At 39.1% G+C, this 23,493-nt stretch overlaps 1 protein-coding gene across 1 annotated transcript; it reads right to left on the reverse strand.

The window, feature by feature from the left end:
* Positions 1 to 869: 869 nt before the first annotated feature.
* Positions 870 to 5,669, reverse strand: ZNF281 (zinc finger protein 281). The gene has a single exon (XM_063165547.1). It carries the CDS (start codon positions 5,666 to 5,668, stop codon positions 3,050 to 3,052), a length of 2,619 nt encoding a protein of 872 aa, XP_063021617.1. The 5' UTR covers position 5,669; the 3' UTR covers positions 870 to 3,049.
* Between the last annotated feature and the right edge of the window lie 17,824 nt (positions 5,670 to 23,493).

The following is a 23,493-nucleotide window of genomic DNA, read 5'->3' on the forward strand; positions in this document are numbered from 1 at the left end:
TTCAAATATGTACCAGGTAAAGCCACAGCCTGATTTGCATGCAATTTTAACATATCCCTACTTTCATTACAATAAAATTTGAACTCCTTATTAAAGTAGAAAAATGTTTTGTTCTGCTCTATTTAGAAACATGTTTGAAGGACTAAGCTGTGCAAAGAGCTTATAAAATCCCACTACATTTTCCCATCATACTTTTAAATGATTCCTAGCAACATTCTGATTAGACATTGAGTATATTCCATATTTACTTTTTGTAAGGTTTTTGTGCTTGTTTTTCAACATGCCAAGGATTTTTCTCATCCATGTCACTGCCTTGATTGAAATACACATGCAAAGCTGAAGAAAAATACAGGCTAAGTAAATCCACAACCTACCTTGAGATTACCTAAAATGCTTTCAAGTATTTTGCTATAGTAGTACTTTTACACGACTTTCATTATAATGCAGGAATTAACAGAAGGGTGAGGGGGAAATTACAACCAAATAATACCTGCAAAAAGCATATACAGAATTTTCTACAATCTTTACCTTGAATTAAGTTAATGTACAGTATAGTCTGAACTTCCAGCAATTATGAAAAGTCTTTGCAGTTAACAATATGCAATTTAGACATCTTTAACTAAAATCAAAGACTTAAAAAGATGAGGCTGTATAAACATTTAACTTCAGGAAATTTGTTAAGTTTTGCTAAGCTAAAGGTATGAATTAGACCCCTGTAGCACATTTTGATTATTTGACTCAAAAGGAAACTGAAGAAAACAAACGGAAAACCTTCCAGTAAGTAATATTATTCCTTCTCAAAATTTAATCTCCTAATGTTTCCTTACTAAGTTATCAAAAGCATGATTGGATAATAGAAGTGATGCCTTTATAATTTTGTGAATAATGGATTTTATTAAGTTAAAGCAAACAGCCAGAACAATACATATGCAACTTCTACTACACACAATATAAAGAATGTAAATTATAACCTCTGTAAAACAAAAGAAAAGGAGGTACTAAAAAAGCCAACACAGTGGTTACGGACTATTCCATCCCTGATAACAGGCTGGGTTCTGTGTTTAAAGAACTGCTGTTGTTTGATTATTTAAACTGAAATAGCATGAAATACAGATTCAAGTATAAATAAAAAGTTAATGGAGTTACAGATTCTATGAGAAAAAACTCTAGGTTAGTGGGGGGGGGGGAAAAAGTTTACTAGCAAGAGGTCACGAATGGGCTCAGGTTTCTATTCATAGTGGTGAGGGACAACAGGAGAAATTACCCAGGATTTTTGTAACAATTCCTTTAATAATACACCACTTTCATAACAGAAGTGTTTTACACTTGCACAATGTTAATAACTTTATTATACATGGAAGCCTGTAATAGGCTGATTACACAATAAGACTGCAAACAACCACTGGTACCTTCCTGACAACAGAAAAGTACATAAGACTGAAACATCACCAAGAGTACATAAAAAACCATCATCATAAACATCACCAAAAATTACATTAAAAAACTAATCAAAAAATTCATTTGCAAAAAGTGGTTTAGAGCAGTGCCACTGCGTTTCAGCAGCTTTGAATGGCCACCAGTATTTCTAGCAGGTTTCCATGGCTCCACAGGCATTAATCAGGATTCACATATAATAAATAATGTACCACAAAATATACATAAAGTAAGGCAATAATTCCAAAGAAAAGTTCTGTTGATATTAACAAGCCACTCAAGTTCTACTTTTGTAGTTGATGCCATCACCAGAATCCTTTGATGGAATTGCAGCCTTAGGCCCTAAAAGCCTGCCATGATGAACTGCTGCAAGCCCCTCTCTCCATAAAGAGCTCCAGTGACACCACCGGGACACTGCTGGGCACAGGGGTCTGTGGTAGCTGATCCTGATGCAGGACAGGGGCCTCACTATGTACAACTGGGAGTCGATTATTTCTTACGGTACATGGAAACCTCGACATCGTTCTAAAACAGGTGGGCGTTCATTGTTCATCACCTGATGTCATAAGACATCAGAAAGTACATCATAAAATATGCACTTTCTGGAATGTAAATCTTTTTAAATGCTAGCTATTAGTTTGGGATGAGAGAGAGTAGGGGAAAAGGGAAAAAAAAAGGGGTAGGGAAGGGGAGGTGGGTGGGGGGGCAGGTAGACAACCAAGATCAAGTCCAGAGGAACCAGGAACACAATAAAATAGAGGGAACCCTTTACACTAAAAGAATGTGAGAAGGGGAAGAGCAGGAGATGGACTTTTTTGAACCGTGTGTAACAAATAATGTATCCCAAACCCCTATCTGGATTAGGACTGTAGTTTCAAGTTGGGGTTCTAATGACATGAACCAGCTGCACACATTTTGCTCTCACGGTTTGTGTCAACAGAATCTCTTTACGGAATTACAGTCTTACACAGAAGTTCTGGGGACATTACTGTTCAATTAAAGCTACCGTGCTGGGCTCATCGTGCAGACCCAAGAATATTTGCTCCACCTGCCTGGAATGAGCATCACCTGGAAGAACAGGAGTACTTTAAAAACAACAAGATTTAGGTAGCAAAATTCTTTCAGATCAGCTGACATAAGAGACAGCAATTTGAAATGTCAAAGATCCCTTCCTTAAAAAGCTGAGATATATTTGTCATCATCTGTAAATTGGAAGTTCCAATACACTTGCGGTGCATAGAATTCCCATGCTTCATTACACTTTCCTGAGAGTAAAGCAATTAGAATAAACTTTAGTCCTAGGAACAAAGTTAATTTTTTGCATTTTAAAATCTTGGGCTATTCCCTGACAATCTACATAATGTAAATTTGATTGCTAAACATTGTCACTTGAACAAAAATGCTATTTTAAAACTATTGATTTTTGATTAAAAACCATAATAAACAGAGCTAAAAAAAATCACACTAACAAAATAAACTAAATATGAAAAGTTGCATTGAAAGGGCATGTTACATTATTCTTAAAAGGACCGTGTAGAAACATTCCAATGGCAGTGTTGTCAAAGTAAAACAAATTACATTAAGAAGACCCCACAGCCTGGTCACAGTCAGGACCTTACCTGTAACTCTGGCTGGTTGGGGTTTTTACTCGTGTACTACATGGCTCACTTACATCAGACATCATATTTGTATACCCTGAGAAATCTGACACTGAAGTCCTTACTCTATGGTCCACTTCTCCATTAGAGTTAGTGATAAAAGTCATTGGCACCCTGCTGCCCGACTTGAACTGAGAACCAAACGCTTGTGCAAAGTTCTCGATCTGGTAGGTTGCTCTAGGCTCTATGTCCTTCTGAGGATCTATCTGGCTGGTTAACTCCTGAGACGGGATCTGAAAGCTCGTTGAGGATTCTAAGTTTTTCTGTTCCTTCTGGCCAGTCAGTTTCTGAGATGTTGACTGGTAGCTCGACGAAGTCTCCAAGTTTTTCTGCGGATCGATGAGATCATCCAGCTCTTGAGAAGGAGTCAACTGTTGATGCGAAGCCTCCAAAGCAGACAAGTAAAAGCCTGGCTGAGAGCCAAGCAACATCCCAAATGGAGGTTTTGGCAACGCAGTTGGCAATACTGAGGTAACGGACTGGCTGAAGCCACACTCAAGGGGAGATGTAGTGTATATCTGTTTGTCTGGAAACAGAGTGTGGTTATGGAGAGTTGAAGACAAGCTAACAAACTGGAAACTGGGTCCAAAAGCAAAACCAGTGCTGTTGGTTGTTCTTTCAAAGGCTTGTTGGAGGTATTTTGAGTATTCTTGCAACATGCTTGCCTTATCGTTTGAAACTGTTTGAGAGTTAGGGCTCAAGTTTTCTTCCTGAACCATGTCTGAATGTTCTCCTGAGGTGTGCAAGTCCACACGCTGTTCAGTTATACTGAAAGGATCTTCTTTCTGGCCTTCTGATTTGTGAGAGTACTGGTCCAAAAGGCTCTGTAAGACTTCATCAGGAATACCAGACTTGTCGTGGCAAGACTTGATTTCATTATTTAAAGATGTTGAATCAATAAGAGATAAAGGAGCTTCGTTATCCATAACGCTAACACCTGGAGACTGGATGACGGACTGCTGGGAAGTCATGTGTCCGACATTAAGTGAAAAGGCACTGTTACTGCTTGCAGTTTGTAGGTATCTTCTTTTCTTTGAAAACTGCATGGCATCATCATAATTGCTACTTATCTGACCCGGTTTACCACCTGTACTTTGGAGAAGGCCAATAGATTCTACACCGGTATTGGCTACTAGGCCTAGAGAGCCACTCTGTTTCCCAGACAGTGGTTTTTGCCCCAAAATATCTGGCAGTGGTGATACAAAATTAAGGTAATTTTTGTCTCCTTGTTTTCTGCTCGTTTTTTTCAACACCAATTTTGGCACCTTTTTCTGAAGTTCTTCTACACCTGTGCCAACTAGACCACCACTGGAAGACACAATTGGAATATCAACTGCATAACTTGGCATGGCCACATTACTTGTAACTTGAGATTCAGCGATTTTGCTGCTACACTTGCTTCCTTTGTTTTCAGTGGACGTACTTTTTGTTTTACTTTTTCTCCTTGAGGAACTTGTATTTCCCTGAGACAATGCAGCCAAGCTACCCATGCTATTTGATGATCCAGGCTCCATTCCGGCCCCTGCTTTACCTATGGCTTCACCACATGTTCTTCTGTGCTTTAACAGTCTATCAGTCCTTGAAAAATACTGCTGACAAGTGTCACATTTGTATGGCTTTTCTCCACTATGCGTCCTCTTGTGTCTTTCCATGTGGTACTTCTGGATGAACTTCATACTACACTGGTCACACCCAAAAGGCTTCTCCCTACTGTGGATCTTCTCGTGTCTCTGCAGCAAGTACTTCTGGATGAAGCCCATGCTGCACTGGCTGCACTGGAAAGGCCTCTCCCCGGTGTGGATGAGCACGTGCCTGCGCAAGTGATAGGAGCTCCTGAAGGCAGCACTGCAGTGTTCGCAGACGTGAGGTTTCTGGTTGGGGGACGCGACGGCACCTTCCCCATCTCCCACCAGGGGGGGTTTGGATGAAGCGCTCGGCTTCCGCTTGGCTTTGATTCCCTGAGTTTCTGGCTTTGGCCTCTTTGCCTTCTTGACCTGGGCGTCGTGCTTTGGCTCACCCGCGCTCCCTGGAGCGCCCTCGCCTCTGCCGGTCAGCAGCAGGTCTCGGTGGGGATGCTGGTGCAGGTGGTGAAGAAGGCTGAGGTCCTGGATCACGCTCTGGCCGGTTCCTTCGCCGCTGCCCAGGCCCGGGGGTCTCTCCTCGGCCGCTCCCCCGAAAAGCCCCCCGTAGTGGTGATGGTGCTGCGACTGCTGCTCCTCCTCCTGCTCGCTGGGCTTCTCTTGCTTGATGCTCACCAGGGACTGCAGGAAGCCCCAGGGGCTCCTCTGCGAGGAGGGCGCGGAGGGGAAAGCTCCCGCCGGCTCCTTCTTGAAAGTCACGTCCTGCGGGGGCGGAGGCGCCGGGGGCTCGCCCGCCGCCGTGGAGGAAGCGGCGGCGGCGGCCGGAGGTAACACGCACTGCGGGGGGTGCTGGGCCGCCGCGGGGGGCGCGGCCGCCCGGGCGAAGCTGGTGACCGGGGGCAGGCGGTGGTTGAACATCACCATGCCGGGGGGGAACGTCGGCTCCATGGCCGCCGCCCTCTTGCCGCCGCCGAGGAAGCCGCTGCCGAGTTTCATCCCCCGGGAAGGCGGGCCGGAGAGGAGGCGCGGCCCAGAGGGGCTGCGGGACCCGCCGCCCGCCCGCCCGCCAGCCGGCCGGACCGCGCCGGCTCAGCGGGCGGCTCCCTCGGCGGCCCGGCAGCCGCCGCCCGGGCGCATCGCCGCCTCCCGCCCCGCGCCCGCGGCGGCCCCGGCCCGGCTGCACTTACGGCTCCCGCCGCCGCCGCCAGTTACAAATATCGCCGCGTCCGCTCCACAATGGAATTAGCAGCGCCCGCCCCGCCGCACATGCGCGCCGCGCGGCACGCTGGGAGCCTCGGCCGCACGGGCCGCGGGCGCGCAGGCGCGGCGCGGGGGGCGTAGGGTGGGCGCTGCCCAGCGCGGGGCCGGGCCGGGCCGGGCCGAGCGGCACCGCCGGGACGCGCTCCGGAATCCGCGGGATCCCTGCGGGCAGAGCCGGGCACGGCCTCCGCCCCCGGCACGGCCTCCGCCCCCGGCACGGCCCGGATAACGGGACCCGGCAGCGCCGCCCGCCCGCGGCGGGACGGGCGCAGCCCGGGAACGGAGCGCAGGTGCTGCCCCGGAACGCGCGGCAGGGCCGGTCCCGGGCTGTGCCAAGCCCCAACGCGGGCAGCGGCTGCGGCTCTCGTGACGCGGGTGGAGAAGCGGCAGATACAGAAAGGCTACAATTGAGATTTTTAACAAAGGCTCGAGGGCGTTGATGTTTGACCCCAGAGCAGAGCCATGAGACGCACGTAACGCCACCGAGATGCCGAAGCGCGGCGGTGTTCACGGGGCTGTGTCCATCGGGCGCGCTGGGCTCACGCTGCTCCCACGCTCCCTGCCATGCACACGCTGCCCGGCGGGGCTGCCGAGCCAGCCTCCCACTGCCGCCACCTGGGAGCGCGGAGTGCAGCCCTGGCCCCCGCGGGCTGGGACACGCCGGCAGCTCAGCTCCCCGGGGCTCTTGGGCCCCCTGCACAGCACAACCCGTTCTAACGATGCTCATTGCTTGAGCTGCATGAACGGAAATAATTCATCCTTACACTAGAAATGAGATAAAATTGTTATTTTGAAATAGTAACTTACCTCGGTTAATCAGGAGACCTTTTCCGCTACTTTTCTAATAGTCCATGCCCTCCTTGTAGGATAATAAAATATAAATTGAATTCTGCTTAATTTCTGAGTGCTTACTTCAAAAGATTTTTGTCTTTCTGTAAGATTTTAAAATGCAAGCATTAGAGGGGTACCTTAGCTTAAAAATTTGGAATTAAACCTATTAAAACTAACTTTTATTATTGATGTAATGGAAGTAACAGAGCAAGGTGGATAGATTCCTTAAAATTTTTAGGCTTTATCTGTCAAAGATATTTTCCTTTATGAGAGGTGAGCCTATAATATAATATAGCAAGTACTGTATAACCCTATAATAGCAAGTACTTTTCATAACCCTGACTGGTACAAAGGCTCGGGTCAGATCTTAAAATTTTAAACATTGATGAAAAAAGTGGAATTTTATGCCATTTCTGTACTTCAAAATTTTGTTAAATAAAACTAGGTCTTTTTATAATTTAAATATTTTATAGCATGTAAACTAACAGTTAATTTCAAAATGTACATTGGATTACAACAGTTTAGGATTGTCAGGTTTAGCTAAGTGTTAAAAGACAGACCAGGAATTCAAAAAACTAAAAGCAGCAGTAAAATATTAGTCAATGCCTATGAGAAATGAGTCTGTCCCTTTATTCAGGGTGTCTGTGTTTAATGGTAAGCTGGAATGCATATAAGCCAGTCCAAGCATGAAGGGCAGTAGGACACTCGTATGGAAAGCCAACTTTGTCCCTCAGTTATCAAGATAAGAAACCTGTCATTTCTCTCATTCACTCTGTCAGCCTTGAGATACTCCAAGCAGACTTACCTCTGTGTTGTACACCCCATATATCAGGAAGATGAAGAGACCCTGTAAAATAAAATGGAGGGAAAAAGCTGTTAACTCTAATCATTTCAGCAGTAGAAATACCTGAAATAAACTTTCCTGGGAACAGACAAAAGAAGACACACTTCATCAAGGTCAATTTATTTTTCTATTTTTCAACATTATAAGCTGTACCTTGAGCATTTATTTGATAACGTGGGAGTGCATCAACTATACTGTGATATTCAACTGTTTGAAAATGAAAAACTTAGCACCAAAAGATCCATAACATTAATTAGAAAATTTAATTTTATATTTGAATGGTCTTTCAACCAACAAAACAAATTTATTTCAGAAAGTGGCAATAGGAAGATGCTAAGGCAAACTGAGGAGTGAACAATCTCTACTTCTGATACTACTTTCTGTAAAACTGAAAGTAAGAAAACATACACTACCAAATTCTACATTAAAGATATACTCCCACTTAAGTATTGAGAAATGCATACACTTAATTATTTTAGAAACTTAAATAGGAAGAAAATAAGAAATGTACAAGGACAGAAAAAAAATAACCCAAGCAGATAACATACATGAGTCACCAAAGTTATTTTAAGGGCTTGTTTCACATTGGCCTCTTATTAGATTAAACAAGCTAAAACCAAACAAAATACTTCAATCAGTTCTCCTGAACATATTCACCTTGTTGAAGGGTGTGTGTCCAGGATCTGAGTTAATAGTGCAGCTTGGTACTGATTCTTGCAATCTACAGGCAGAATCCTGAAAAACATACTCAAATTACTGTGAAGAATAGAATAACAAATGGAAATAAATGCAAAACATACATAGTTTGCTATGAAAATGCTTCTGTAATTCAGATTCACTGTGGGTTTATAACTTATTTTTAAACTTATTTGTAAAATTACCCTACCTTGTAATATTAGTACTTAAAATTGGGAATTTGAATTTGTCAGGGAAAAAAAAATCCTGATTTTCAAACCAAAAATACTTTCTGGTAAGAAACTGCATTTGAATAGCAAACAAATTGCAACTTTTCAGTCCAACATGCAAATTACTTGAAGACTTTTGGATTAATTCTGGATTTGCTCATCAGCAAAATCACTATGTTATTAAGCAGAGAGGAGTAAGAAGTACCATTGATATGTAATAATTCCACGGGTTACCCAATGCTAGCAATAAACTCTTGGGAGAGAGAACTTCTGCTTCATTTCTTTTGTTTAGTTTTTCAAAGAAGCTGAAATCCAACACTTCCTTTCAGTTATTTTTCAGGTTACATCAATGAACTCAACAATAAGTAAGAATAGATTCAAAAAGAGCCAGCTGTGGGTTTGTGTGCGTTTTCCTACAATATGTATCACAATTATATTATGGTGCTCGTTTACAAACAGAACTGCCACAATCCTGAAGCTTGGCAACTCACATAAGTGACTTACAGACAAACTGATTGTGGAATAAAATCCCAGTTATCTCTATATTTAGAGTTAGTGGACCATTCTGAGTCTCCCAACACAGACTCATCTGAAATCTACATTAAAAAAGGAGGGGGTACAAAGTCAACACCTTTTTTTCCTCCTATTTTCATTTCAAGTTCCCAGGATTTTAGGGATTTCCATCCCAGGCAAGAGGCTGCTATGGGTAGCTGTCATAGAGAGGGAGGCAACAAATAATCAGCTGTTAAGATGAAAGAAAAGGGAAAAAAAATACATATATATAACTTTCTCAGGCTGATCCCAGAAGAGAGAGTAAAACCACACGCTGTTGTTATTCAGGTACTTTCATGAGTTAAAACTCTTGCCATGCAGTACTGGTTGCTCTGATATAAAGAGTAAAAAAAAGTTTAAAAAATATACATTTTAGACTTTCAAGATTAGAATGCTCTTTTTAACCTAGGTATGCAAAAATAATGTGATAATTGCTTCTGAGTCTCTTCTGAAGTCTGTGAATCTCATATCATCCCAGAAAAACAAAGTAGTTAACTACTTAAGTTTGGATATTCACTAATCTTACAGAAAACTTGAAACAAATCATTAAAGATTCCAGAGCTTAAATTGGCATGCCAATTTTTGCTTTTCTTTAGCTTGATAGCAACTCCTTTGAATATTTAACTGTTAGAAATATGAAATGCTGTGGACTTTCTTATCTTAATTCTTGTAGACTTCTGGGAGCTTTTGGTCTTGCTTTATCTCAGAGTGGGGGTGTACCCCAACATCAAATTATTCTAAGAGAATCAGCTCAACAAGGATTTTACTTATTGCCTCAAATGAGTTACAAGGTCTTGGCACCCACAGCTGGTAATGAGGGGTCATTTTCCACACAATGCTGTCATCAGCAATTACCTGTACAGGATAGTTGTGTGGTCCATCTGTGGTGAAAATAAAGAGGTGCAGAGCCTCAGGTGGTTTGAAATGTTAATATTGTGGTCTTACATAATTGATAGTTTGGTTTCTTTAGCTCATTAGTTGCCAAAAGAACTCCTCTGTTTTTTTCAGTGAGCCCTGGTGTCAGCAGCAGTGTGGTTCTGTGAGCAGCTGCCTCAGTTGCTCAGGCTGGTCAGATATTCATTGACTTCTGGGAATTAAACAGTGTTATGACCAAGCCAGTAATTTTATCCAGAAATGTTTATGTTACCTGTTCTATAAAGAAAAATTCCTTCAGGAAGGAAAGCACATTTCTATTTTTTGTGTTTGATAGCACATGTGAACCCCCAGAGGAATTGTAGCCCGTTCTGCTCAGTAACAAATCCATCCACATCTAGAATAAGCCATCTATGCCTTGAAAAGGAAAAGGATTCTAGACAGAAAATCTGGCCATGTTGGACAAAAGAGAACATGCAAGCACACCTGCCTTTTTCAGGTCTCATGCCAAAGGAGGATGTGTTCTTGGTAGACTAAAGAGAAGTTAAAAACCTTCAGCAGAGTTTGAATTCTGCCTTTTGGAATCTGAGAAAAGCCCTGCTTAATTACATCTCTGACTGTCACTCTGGGCAGGGCAGGAATGGATTGCTCAGCTTTGAAATTTGGCAGCTCTTGCCTGAATTGTCCTTGCTATCTTGAATAAATCAGTATCTGGACAGTTCTAATCTCTAGCAAGTTTGTCAGGATCTGTTCCAGTTTGGGTGGTACTACTGAAAGTTGACACTCTTATCACAAGTTCATTCTGCTTTAGGGCAACAGAAATTTGCATGGCAGTCGTTTTTATCAGAAGTTTCTTTCCATGATTTTAATGCTTGCCTCTCCTTCTGTTACTATTTGACATTTCTTTGTATGGACATATTTCATTCAAGATTAGACAATAAATTGCAATCATTTTTTGGTGTGTTGAGACTGCTACACTGATACTTTCAATATTTTAAATTTCAGCATTTTTTCAATATACACATTCTTGAGAATGTGAAATTACTTCATCCTTCTCTTTAAGCATTCAGTCTCTGATTTGTTTGACAACTGAAAAGGATCATTAAGGAATCACAGCTACTAAAATCCTAATTGTAATACCTCAAAAGATCAATTAAATAAAACCATATTAGCAAAATATGCATGTAAACACTAGAGAGAAGAACTGTAGAAGAATAAAAATCAATGGAATATATTCTAAATAAATCAACACCTAATAAAAACAATTCAATATTTAAAAGCATTAAAAATCTCCAGCACTGTAAATTTTTGGATTGCAAGAAATTTTATGATTTATGGAAGAGATAAAGATAGATCACGTGCAGCTATACTGGACTAATACTGCTTTTTTCATAAATGAAAAAAAAAAATAACATTACTGCAGCAACAGAAACTGCAGCCTGCAAATAGAATTTTTGTTACTCACACAATCAGTCTTTCTGTAATCCTAAAAAAATAAAAATTGTCTCAGCAAGGAGAGATTACGAATTTACTCTTTGTTTTAAATCTAGACCCGTGCTAGAAACTGTAAGTCTCAGGAAACTTTTGTCATACAGCATCAGTTTTAATGCAAAGAATATCAAAATTATGGGATTTTTCTACCACAGTTGAAGTAGTTTGAAATCTTTTCTTCAACATTTGGGAAGCCTGAAGTTAGAAACAGCACTGTTGTGAAATTTCAAAGTCACTGTCCCACAGGCAACTATTTCAGCTCTCCTTGTTATCACTCAATTGGTGCTTGCAGGCTTTGCAAACAGGAGCAAAGTATGTGACTGAGTTGGATTTTCTGCCTATAAAAACTAGAAGCAAAACAGAAAAAAACAAAATCAACGGAAATTTTGTAATGCTAATTACCAGATCCACAGAGATTTGGCAGTAATAAACTGTCATAGCAAAGGTCCTGGAGCAAATTAGTAACTTACCCTGAGCAGAGCCGTGGCTTTGGCCTCAGAGATAAATTGTGCTGTGCCTCGGTTGCATCGAGAACCCAACAGTTCATCTCTAGTTCTGAGCCATATTAAAGAGATATTTCTGTTACTGTCAGGTGAAGTGGAAATGGACAGGTTGAGTGTAGCTCTGGATTCCACACTGAGAATCTCTGCAAGGAGTGAAGTACAAAAACAGTTTTTACAGAGCCATATAGAAAATATTAGATGAAATTCTATATAAGTGCCAGTAGTATAACTGGGATCTAGGATATCAAAAGAATAGCTCATTCTCCACAGCCTTAGTAGATTAGCATTCCAAATGTTAGCCTGCCTAAAGTTTATTTTAGATAAAGCCAGCAATAACCTCTCTGCACAAAGGTATGTTTAGAATGATAGGAAATACCCATGTTTAAAAAAAAAAAAAAAAAAAGTTGGAATGGACTTAGAGATGTCAGCTGTCCACCTCTCTGCATAAGCAAAATAGGATATTTAAGTATCAGGATAAGCTTTCATAATCCAGGTATAACAAATTTCTGACATAAATGTGTCATCCAACAGATTTTTTACCTTTTACCCTTACCAAGATCCTGTTGGAGTCCCTAGACAAGCCTGTGTTAATCTGCTTTTTGAGGTGAGCAGGATCCATTTTCTTCCTGTCCTTAAAGAAGAACTCTTGACTTTTGCAATAGGTCTATAAGCATTACAGTCAGGGCTACAGGATTCAGGAGTTTTAAAGGAAATGTATCATACTATGAAAAGGTTTCCTGCTTCTGTTTCTTCTTTTCCCAGTTTTACTTTACAAATCAAGATATATTTTCAGAGCAAGAAAAAGCCAAGACATGAAGCCAGTTGGGTCTTTTTCTGAGAAAATTTATTACCATAATCACACCATCACCATACACATCAAAAACCTAAACAGCACCAATCACAGACAGAGGAGACCTTCAGTTCTTTTTTTCACTACTCTGTTATTCACACACATAGTGGTCTGAAAACAACCAGTGTACCCAGACCTTGGTCTTGCTATGCCTTTGCATGATTCCACTGCTGTACAAAACATGTTTTTCTATACATTTTTGTTCTTAGAATATTGGCTGCAGGGAAAGAACTGCAAGTTTCATTCCACCTGCTTTTACAGGCTTATAACTTCTTCCAACTGCATCCATTCCTTGTACTTGTCATCCACTCAAGAGATTACTTTCTCTTGTCACTAACCCCCAATTTCTCATTGCATAAAACTCTCTCTAAGTCCCTTACTGAACTGGGAACACACAGGGAAGTGGATTATATTTCATACAAAAAATTAATCCGTGCTCTTGGTCCGCTCCACCCAAAATAAATCAACACACACAAATGAGCACAAAACCTATTTGCAACATGTTGTCACTTAGGTCCACATTTGCAAAGGTCTTCAAACATCCAAGTTGCACTGACTTCAAAATTAATGTCTCAATGAGTTGGAATCTGACTGCTGTTGCAGATCTGGGAAATAGTTGATAGTCCCATAATAATACACTGGTATTTTCAAAATTGATTATGTTGAAAATTTTGATGTCTTGGTGTGGATCTGAAACTTACTTACCCAAATGAGCAACTACCCAGAAACAGACTTGCAAGTTTGGGGTTTTTTACTGCTGCCTGTTTTCTGTCTTTTAATCCTTGCTTGCCAGATGGGCCCTGGTTTTCATGATAATATGAAAAAAGTTACAAATATTAGGTTTTTATATTCTCAAAAGGATGATAATCCAGATGAAAAAGGAAAAAGTCAGATGCTTGCAAAGATCCACATGCAAATGTACAGTAGATTGCTTTGGGCAAGAAACTTAGAAATTTATTCTAAGCCTAAAAACGTTCATGTGAAAATAGTTTCCAAGGGTCATACTTATATTTCACTTTGTTGCATAGCAAACATGTGCAGTTTACAATTTGAGTTCTTTCATGAGCCAGCCCTGCCACTTCCACGATTGTGAAAGCTGTGATGGGTTCTGATTGCTCATGCAGGATCAAGCTATCTCAGCCATTTACATTTCTATTGTATGGTGGGTTCCAAACATGCCTTTGAAATTCTGCTGCCAGTCTGGCAGTAAAACCTCTGTGCCCTGTGCTTTGAAGGACTCTTCATAATTTTCATATAGTATGCAATGAATCCTTAAACTGCTCACTTGAGGATGATAGTTAACCTCTAGAAAAAGATTGAAAAACACTAAACACAAACCAGTATCTCAGGTATAATTAATGAAAAAAACTTGAAGCACTTTACCTTACACACCCCACACCCCCCCAAAAAAAAGAAATCACTGAACTGTATGGCTGTATAAATAATTGATTTTTAAAGCTCTGTCTCAAAATAGGTGCTGAAATTAATTGATACTACAGGATTGACCCAAAATGCATATGTTCTCTGTTCTCACATCAAAATAAATAAAAACATTTTAACTGGGGAGGGGAGGGTTTTATAGGAACAAAAAAACCCAATCAGCACCACAGACCAATAAAAAACACCCCAGAAACTTTAAAGTTTCATTTGGCATCATTTGGGAGTTTTTAAAGACCTCACAGAAGTATATTTTTAAAAGGTGGATAAATCCAAATTATTTACACCTAAAACCAACTCACACTTTCAAGGTTCATTCTTAGAAAAACAGTCTGAGAATGCAATGCAAGTTCATACAACATTTCTGTTAAACCAAGTTTTAATTTCTGCCCAGCATTAAATAATTCATAATTCAGTTAAGCATATTTAAGGTGGTAAGGAAAGAAAATAGGGTCTATTTCCACATTAGCTTGTAAGTGAGACAGAGTGCTCTAACAATCTATTTTATGGAAAGCAGACATTTAAGTTTTATATCCAAAGAATCATCTCACTTTGCATTGCAGCATCTCTTTCACATCCCAGTGACCACCCAGAACAGTCATGGAACATTTTCCTGCCACCCTTCCCACTCTTCACAGAGTGGCACCCTTGACAACATTACACACATGATGAACAAGAAATGAGAGCAGCCACTCCCCAGATAAGACACAGAGCAACTTGGGGGCACCATGATCAGCAGGTCTGTGAGGAAAGGAAAGGACAACTTGAGACAAGGAAAGAGTCAAGAAAATTAGGAAACTGCATCAGGCTGCTTAGGCAGCTACAATAAAATTAGATCGGAACAGAAGGACTTAATGCCAGAAATTTGGTCCCAAACGTCGGCAGCAGAGTAACTGTTTAAAACTAACTCTGTAAAGAAACAATCATTCTACAGCTTTCAAGGATCAATATAGGTTTTGAATAGATATGGATACAGTGGCATTAATTGAATGCATCTGGTATTAAATCCTCCTTTCAAAAGCAGAGGTTAGTGTCTGAAATTCAATATATTGTAAATTTAACCAGAAAGTGCCCTTAGAAGTTACAGCGCACAATAGCACATAATGTCTAAAAATTAATGGATCTCTGTGCAGTGTGATTTAAATTGGATCTTTGGTGACCTTTTGAGAATGCACCAAAAGTGACTGTACACAGAGAGCCATTCAAAAGAAAAGGGAAACTAGAGACAAAAATGAGGATGGTTTTTACCAGTCTCTTCCTTTCACAATATTTTTTTACATATTACCAATAATGTTTAAACATTCAGTAGCCATTTTCAGTTGGCTGTACTTGGCACAACTATCCATTTACCTAAACTAACTACAACGGAATACAGACTGATTCAGGTTCCTTTTAAAAATATATCAGAGCCAATAAATACATAAACTCATAGGTTTACTAAGACCTAAAATATTTTCCCAGTAATTTTAGGGAGAAGAGTGCTCACAGGCCTCTCCTAATAGCAAAGTGGGGAGAGTTGTTTTGTTTTTTTTAAAGTCGGCGAAGAAAAGTCAAGTCAACAGCAATTCTTTTACATCACATTTAATACTTGAAAATGTCCAGCTGGTTGGGAGAACCTGTGGACATAAGCAAGGCAATGCTGAATGAAAGAGAAGATTTAATATTCTAATTTATTTAATGGCAAAGCAAGGTGACTTCCCATATACCTCCTCCAAAGATTTTACATTTTTCTTCTAGGAATAATTTTTCACCATCAAAGGGTAAATTCCATGAAATTTGAATTAAAGAGAGATATTCTAGTAGCAATAAGCCATGCCAGGGTGTGCATTACTAGACTTTTTGGCAAGCCTTTCAAGTGATTGAAGGCCCTTGGTGTTCAGGCTGTTCTTTGCAGCACACCCAGGACATGCACCAATAGCCCACAAACACACATCTCTGAGGGGCTTATTACTGCTGCACATTAATCAGCATGGCAGTCTGATGGTGGTTACCAGTCATTCCCCCACAGCTGGAGAGACTGGAAAACAAAGATTTTGTTTGCAATTAAAAGATCTTTAGGATCTTGAGAGAAGCACAGGTTTCAGCCCAAAGGGGCTGGACTTCCAGTCAGCATTTTATTTTGCTAGCATAAGTGACTTCAGAGAAATACTGTGATTCTGCACTTAAACCTGATCATGAAATCAAACCTGAGATAAATTGATCCTACAGTGCATCTAAGAAGGGCAATAAAATTACTACTCTTAAGATAAAAAATCCTTCTTATTGCAACATATTTTTTTGTGATTTCAGTGCCTCAAGACCTCTTGGTGGACTCTGCTACATTTACTTTCTCCATTCACAAATCTAACAAAGCAAATCTAACAGAGCAAACCTAACAAAAAGGTGGCTGAAAGCAAGAGAGCACAATTCTTAGTCTGTATAAATGCATTCATCGGTATGTACGTGGTGCCTTTTACCTGAATATTCATGTTTTTAAAGACATTCTCCTGTATTCCTTGCAGAAGAGTGCTAACTCCAACACATATCACAATATGCAATGCTATTTGTATTCACGGCAAAAAAACATTTTCTTTGGCTGAAAACTGAATGAAAACAAGAACCCTGACTTACATGATTACTCCATTAAAAAAATAATTTGATGGCTAGTTTGTTATGGAGCACATGTAAGAGCTACAGTGCATCTGTTCTGGAACTTCAGGGTTCCTCCAGAATCCTGCGTGATTTGTTTATGATGTGGTGATGATTGACTGTCAGCTACTAATAAATGGTAAATAAAAAAGTAACGTGTGATATTAAAGTACTACATTAGCTACATTGTGATTAAATTACAGTAACAGCACCAGCTATAAACCTTTATAGAATCTCCTCAGCCATGCAGTAATTCTCCTAACTATACTATTATGTAGAGCACAAATATTTCTTTGTAAGTCCAAAGCAATACATCAGGGAAGCATTTACTGCTAAAGCTAGATTGAGAGTAAATGCATCTTGGGTTGCTATGAATAAAGCTCTAGCTTCTCATTACTTTATGACAAGACACAGAAATTCACTTTACTTTTCATTTAAGCTTTTCTGCTCCAGTTTATAGATGTATGCCTTCACGCTTTTATTCCCTTCTCGCTTCAGCCGTACGTAATAAATGATTATAAATTTTCACATTTGACCACCTCTCTGCTAGTCTCATGCTTAATGCACAAAGTTAGGAAGCTGCAGGTAAAAATTTCACAAACACTTTTATTTATGATGTTGTCCTTGGTAACGGAAATTTCAATGTACTGAAATGAAAAGTATGATTAAAGGGATACGACGTCCTGACAAGGATAGTAGAGGGCAGCCTTCTATTTCCCACTGAAAATATATAATACTTTTTTGACATCAATTTCATAGAGAATAGACATGGGCTAGTCATGAAAAAAAAAAAAGACACAAACATGTTTCTAACTTCACTGTTGTTCCGCTGTCTTAAATGAAACTTATTCCAGAAATATATTGTCTGGGTTACAAAGCTTTCAAGTTAATGTCAGGCACATAGATAATTATGTATAAACAAGATAATGTGCAGGAAAAAAAAGTCTTACTGATAATCTTCTGCAAAATTAAAAAAAAAAAAATCAGACCATGTTAAGAGAGATACTCCTTTCTCCTTTCCTCTTGTCACTTTCCCAGTCATTTTAACCCTACAATTTCTTGTAGATTTCTTGTGAGTAGCTTTTGTCTGGTTTTGAGTCTATGTTCATTTTAGGTAATTTATACTGCCCTATGCAGCTAAAAAGTTGTAACAGACTCAAAACCTTTTAGAAGTAGCACCCTAATAAAGAATGGAGTTTGTTTTAATTAAACCCATTTTGTCTTATCTTTAAGCATATCAAAATAAAACTTACAACATTAGGAGCATTGTTTCTAATTATGGGTAAATGGGGAAGCTGAAATAATATTAGGGTCATCTTACTAACATTTATAGTTTTAGATTACATGAAAAATAAATTAATCTAAAATTTCAGAAGTGAAATATAACTTTTTGAGCAATTTTTAAAATAAATCTCTTCAGCTGAGTCTCAGTCTTTTAAGAGGTACATATAATTTGAAGATGCTATTACCAATTAAAATAATGTTAAGACTTAATTATAGCAAACCCCTGCTACTCTTTACCATCCAGAAAAATATTCTATGCAATTTCCAATAGCATAGATACAAATATAGAACATCTTTTTGAAAAATAACTGTTGAACTACCACATTCCAGAGAACAAATTATGTTTCAATCTATTTTAAAAGTATTCAATATAATAAAGTGTCTACATTTAGTATTTTTAGGAAAAACAGACAAACCATGCTATGGAAAGGAAGAGGACAGTCAAGAAGTTCTGTACAACAAACACTGAAATTTGCACCCCCAAATGAATATTTCAAATCCTGCTTTGATCAGTGCAAACTAGAATTTGCTTTTATGCATTAGTTCCTCAACAATATATACACAAAGCTCTGAGTTTATATTCAGTCAGATGTGTCTGTGTACAACTCATAGTAAATGGGTTTTTGTGACTAGCATTAACTGGCATAGCTAGAGAGAAATAGTAATAACCAAACTTTTCTTCTAATCCTGTGAATTTCATTGATAATTAACTTGGCTGGGCAACTCTAGAAAGTTCCACATTTTCTTTAACAATGCTAATAATTCAAAGAAAAAAATATAGAAAATCATATTGTTATATAAAAGTTGTGCTTTTTAAACTTTTGAGGCATTGTTTCCCAGACAAGGACTGGGGAGTTATTCTTTGCCTTTTAACAAATTTATAAACCATTTGTTCGGTTGCAGATACCCAATCATTGCAAAAACCTCCTGGATGTACAGCCAGAATATTTTCCAGTCTGTTTGTGTAACAACATCATACCTTTCTCAATAAAAGAAGCTACAAAGATTTTGTGACAGATTCTATTTTTTGCCCAGTTATCACAAACCCCTGAAAAACACATTGTGTTTTATGTCAGTTTTTAAAAAAAAACCCCACAAATTATAATGAAAACAAAATTGCTGAGAATTATAATGTCTTCATCCATTTCAGATTTACTATTACTCTGAGGTTTTACACCTTGATATTTTTTCCTCTTACCTCACCACACAATTACAAGCTACTGTAATTATTCCTTTTATATCATTGCCATTATAATACCAACAATCTACATTGCTGAGCATTCTGCATAGTGTCCTTACTGAAGCACACCCTACTCTAAATGCATTCTAATATTTGCATTTGAAACCTGACAAAAATGTCCTTAGAGTAAACATGTGGGATCAATTATGTGAAATAAAGCGTGCAGGTTAGAAGTACCATACCACAGCAGAGCTCACACTTGCTTTTAAACTTGCTAATATCTCTGACCCCTCTCTACAAAAGCACTTTAATCAACATTCACATATTACTTTTTTTTAGCCTTACCATTTAACAGGCTGCAAAAAATGTTTAGCAATCAATTACATACATCAAGTTGATATGCTGCAGGACTGAGGGTCATTTAAGCTTAGAGCTACAGCTGAAAGAGTTTGGGAAAGCCACATGGGGAGCAAACTCACTTTTCCCTTTTAAACTTGGAAAGCCACATAGGGAGCAAACTCACTTTTCCCTTTTAAACTTGCAAGCAAAAGGACAGCTAAATTAACCCAATAGAGAGTGTCTCCTCAACCTTTCTGAAGCTCTTTGTGAAAACACTGACAACTGTTCTTTTGGGCCTTAAGAGCATTTGCTTTATGTCTTGAAGTTTCAGCTGTGCATACATACAGCCCCAGTAAGAAAGGCCACAATCAAGTGATCATATTAGATAAATTTGATTCTGATCACATGGCCTAATCCCATGCTGGAACAATAACCTAAATCTGGACCTGGCTACTGATGTCTGGTATGAGATATGGGTCAGTGAACATAAGTGCTCTATTTGTAATCATAAAAGGAGAGATAATGCATAGGATGCTAAACTATTGCTTTGCCTCCCCTTCATCTTATGGGGAAATTGATGGTCCATATTCTCCAGAAAGATAGGGAGAGGATGTGGCTGATTAGGAGTCAGGGGTTTGCTCTGACTATGCATCTTTTAAAGAGACTCCTTTCCTCTCTTAGCAATTCTCAGAAGAATGTGAGTAATAAGAGAAGATTCCCTACTGTTCAATGAGAGCACTGCTTTTCAGGGAGGGAAGTTTGTTTCATTAAAAGTAATGAAATTAATTAATCACCACCCAATTCATTGTGAGTTTTTAGGCAGCCCAGCACGGCTTCTGAGACAGCTCCACCCACTCTCCTGCAGGTTCCTGTGCAGGCCAGCTCCTCTGCTTTTGGACAATCTCCAGGATGGCACATTCTCCTTGCAGAGTCTTTGCTCATTGCCTGCTAAGCTGGTATGAACAACTTTACTTTTCTCTGCCACTGCCTCTGACAGGAACCAGGAAACTTCATTTGACTGTGGATTTACTTTTGCTAATGTTAATCCCATAGCATCTCATTAGAGCAATCACACTTTGTTCAGGACAAATTAAAAACAAGGCTATTTAACTGATGTAGTTATTTTCAAATAAGCACTTACTCATGTGTCAAGTCAACATTTAAGTGAGAAGTATAATTAGAGCCTTAACTTTTTTCTTTGTAGTAGTCCCCAAAAGTAGGATAACCAGAATTCTTCCAGAGCCATATATAAAGTGTGGTGTAAAGGGCACACACAGTACATACCTTAAAAACATCCCAAGTATTCCTGGAGCCTTGGCACAAGTGCTGCTAATTAGCAAATGCCCAAACAGCTCAGATACCACCTAACAGTCACGTAAGGGTTGAAAAGATCCAGAGGAATCTTGACACAAGATCTGTCCAAAAATCTTTACCTAAGTATGGCTGTTCTGCAGTTGTACACGATAAATACACTAGTGGGTTTTATTTTGGAAATAAGATTATTAATTCTTGCCAATTTTTTGGTGATTCTTAACCTAAACTGGGTATTTGTCTGAATTACTATGGATGCATTGATCTGACTCCAGCCTGAAGTTACTAAGGTTTTATAAGACAGCAATAAAGCTCTCTTTGCATTAAGCAGCCGAGCGCACCAACATTTTAATGAACTGTTTTTACATGGTTCGTTGAGTAGCTCCTAGTCTCCTACAACACAAATCACGTCTCCGTCACCCTCACCCCTCTCATACAGGCAGGGTGTGAACTGCAAATGGAATAGCAGATCCATGGATCTTTAGAAATAGGACATTGCAGGCAGTGCAGCTCCCAGCAGTAGAAGTGTTTAAGCTATTGTGTTATCTAAAGGAGATCTCCAGCAGTCCCCAGCAGTGAAGCAGCGGCCCTGGAATCACCAAGCAAACTGCTCGGGACCTCGGGAAAATCGCGCTCTCGGAGCCACCGCATTGCACCGCAAGGCTGCAGACAATGAGCTACAGCCTTGTATGGAGGGCTGGGGAGCTCAGCTGTCATTAATCATACAACAGCCCATCTCCCAAACAGGTATTTATTTTATATTGACCTAAAGGTTCAAATAAATTATTGAAATCAACCTCAGTGTAGACCAAATCTCCTTGGAATAATTAAATTACATTAATGACAAGCATTTTGGTGTATTCTAGTCAACCTTTAAAAAGCAACATAAAAAGCATAAAATATTTATTGTTATGCTTTCAAATAGACTTCATGACACATTATGTATTTTTGAGATTAAAGATTAGTTCTAACACGATTTAATAATGAATGCAAATTATAAATGAATATTTAACAAACCATATCACATTTTATGTCTTAACATATCCTTTGCCATTACTGTAACTGAATGAGAAATGGCTCTGTGATGTATCGTCCTGCTGCCTAAGGCCCTGGTGTTTTCACCTTGATATGGCCTTTAAAATAAATTTATTTGTTAACATTTAAGAATACCGTGCAAGAGTTGGCATAAAACATTTATAAGTCTGTTTATGATTGAAGGAGTCATGCACTAATCAGGTAATATTTATTGTAAAAATAATTTATTTGGCCAATTGTTCCACGAAAAAAAAATTTGGAAATGTTTATTCCCAAACTTAGTTTAAGACTAAGTGGTACTAATGGTACCATAAAGATGTTATATAGTGTTAATATAACCTGAGTATTAAAAACATAATGAATTTGCTATTTATGAACCATTAAGTTTTGCCTCAACCCTAGAATAAACTTCCGATCATTACAGATCTATTAATAACTTTTCTGGCGTCTTTTCCCTCTCTTTATTCCCTTCTTTGCTTTCCTCTACATGGTCAGAGTCATATTTTTGATATTTGCTGAATTAATTAAAGCATGTTTTAGAAAGCAGTATTTCATTCTGAGCAATATTTTTTAGTACTCTATGTGCTTAAGTGACTATGCAGACTACTACCACAGAAAGACAAATATTATTTTTGTTTACTTTTCATTAGTATTTGTAATGCTCTATCTATTCCTATTAAATTTATTTTTATATTGCAGATTTTAAAAAATGCAAGAGATACAGGCTTCTCAGTTTCATAATTTTGTTCAAGTGGCCTAGTTTAGACTTTCTGTAGAGAATAAACCACACACAACTTAAACCAAAATGTGGCCATTACATTGGGTGGGAGGTGCACTAAACTCCCCAGCAAGTTTTAGTGATTGAAATAATGAATCTCCTGTCTAGCATTGCTCAGCTGAGCTGACCATGTAGATCGCTGTCCTAATTTAATCAGCTAGGAATGAGACTTAGAGTAAGTTACAGTCAGAGCTTGGCTAGTAATGTTTTATATTTATAAAACATTCTAAAAATTTAAACATTAATGAACAAAAATTGAAAAAAAATCTGGCAAGAATTTTCTTCTAGTAGCAACATTTCCACACCACTTGTGACCCAAAAACATTGTTTAAAGAAGAGAGTTTCAGATATTTTAGGAAAAACAGAACAATAAATTAGAAATGGAAAGAAGAGGGTGGGTCAGAAAATATGAGATCCAGAAGGACACTATGACTAAAGGACAGTAAGAAACAATGAAATTACTACCCATAGGTGAGCAAGAAATTAAAGGAAGAAATTTTAAAAGAGTTTGTTAATCAGCAAGAGAACTTCTCTGATGGCAATCCTTATTCTCTTGTCCTACTGTCTGCCATGTCTGTCTGGAATGCACAGTCACACAGAAGTTTGGGTGCTCAGTTGCTCTCTGGTTTTTTATCTATGTTGTCATGTTTCCAGACATGCCTACCTCTTCCTGTAATCTTTTCCCAGTCAGCCCTACTTATTAATTCTGCCATTATTTTC

The sequence above is a fragment of the Melospiza melodia genome, chromosome 11 (assembly GCF_035770615.1).
Source record: "Melospiza melodia melodia isolate bMelMel2 chromosome 11, bMelMel2.pri, whole genome shotgun sequence".
Taxonomy (NCBI): Eukaryota; Metazoa; Chordata; class Aves; order Passeriformes; family Passerellidae; genus Melospiza; species Melospiza melodia.

What these genes read in the sequence shown, in the direction of transcription:
- ZNF281 (XM_063165547.1), bottom strand. Translation starts at nt 5,668, where the DNA reads ATGAAACTCGGCAGCGGCTTCCTCGGCGGCGGCAAGAGGGCGGCGGCC.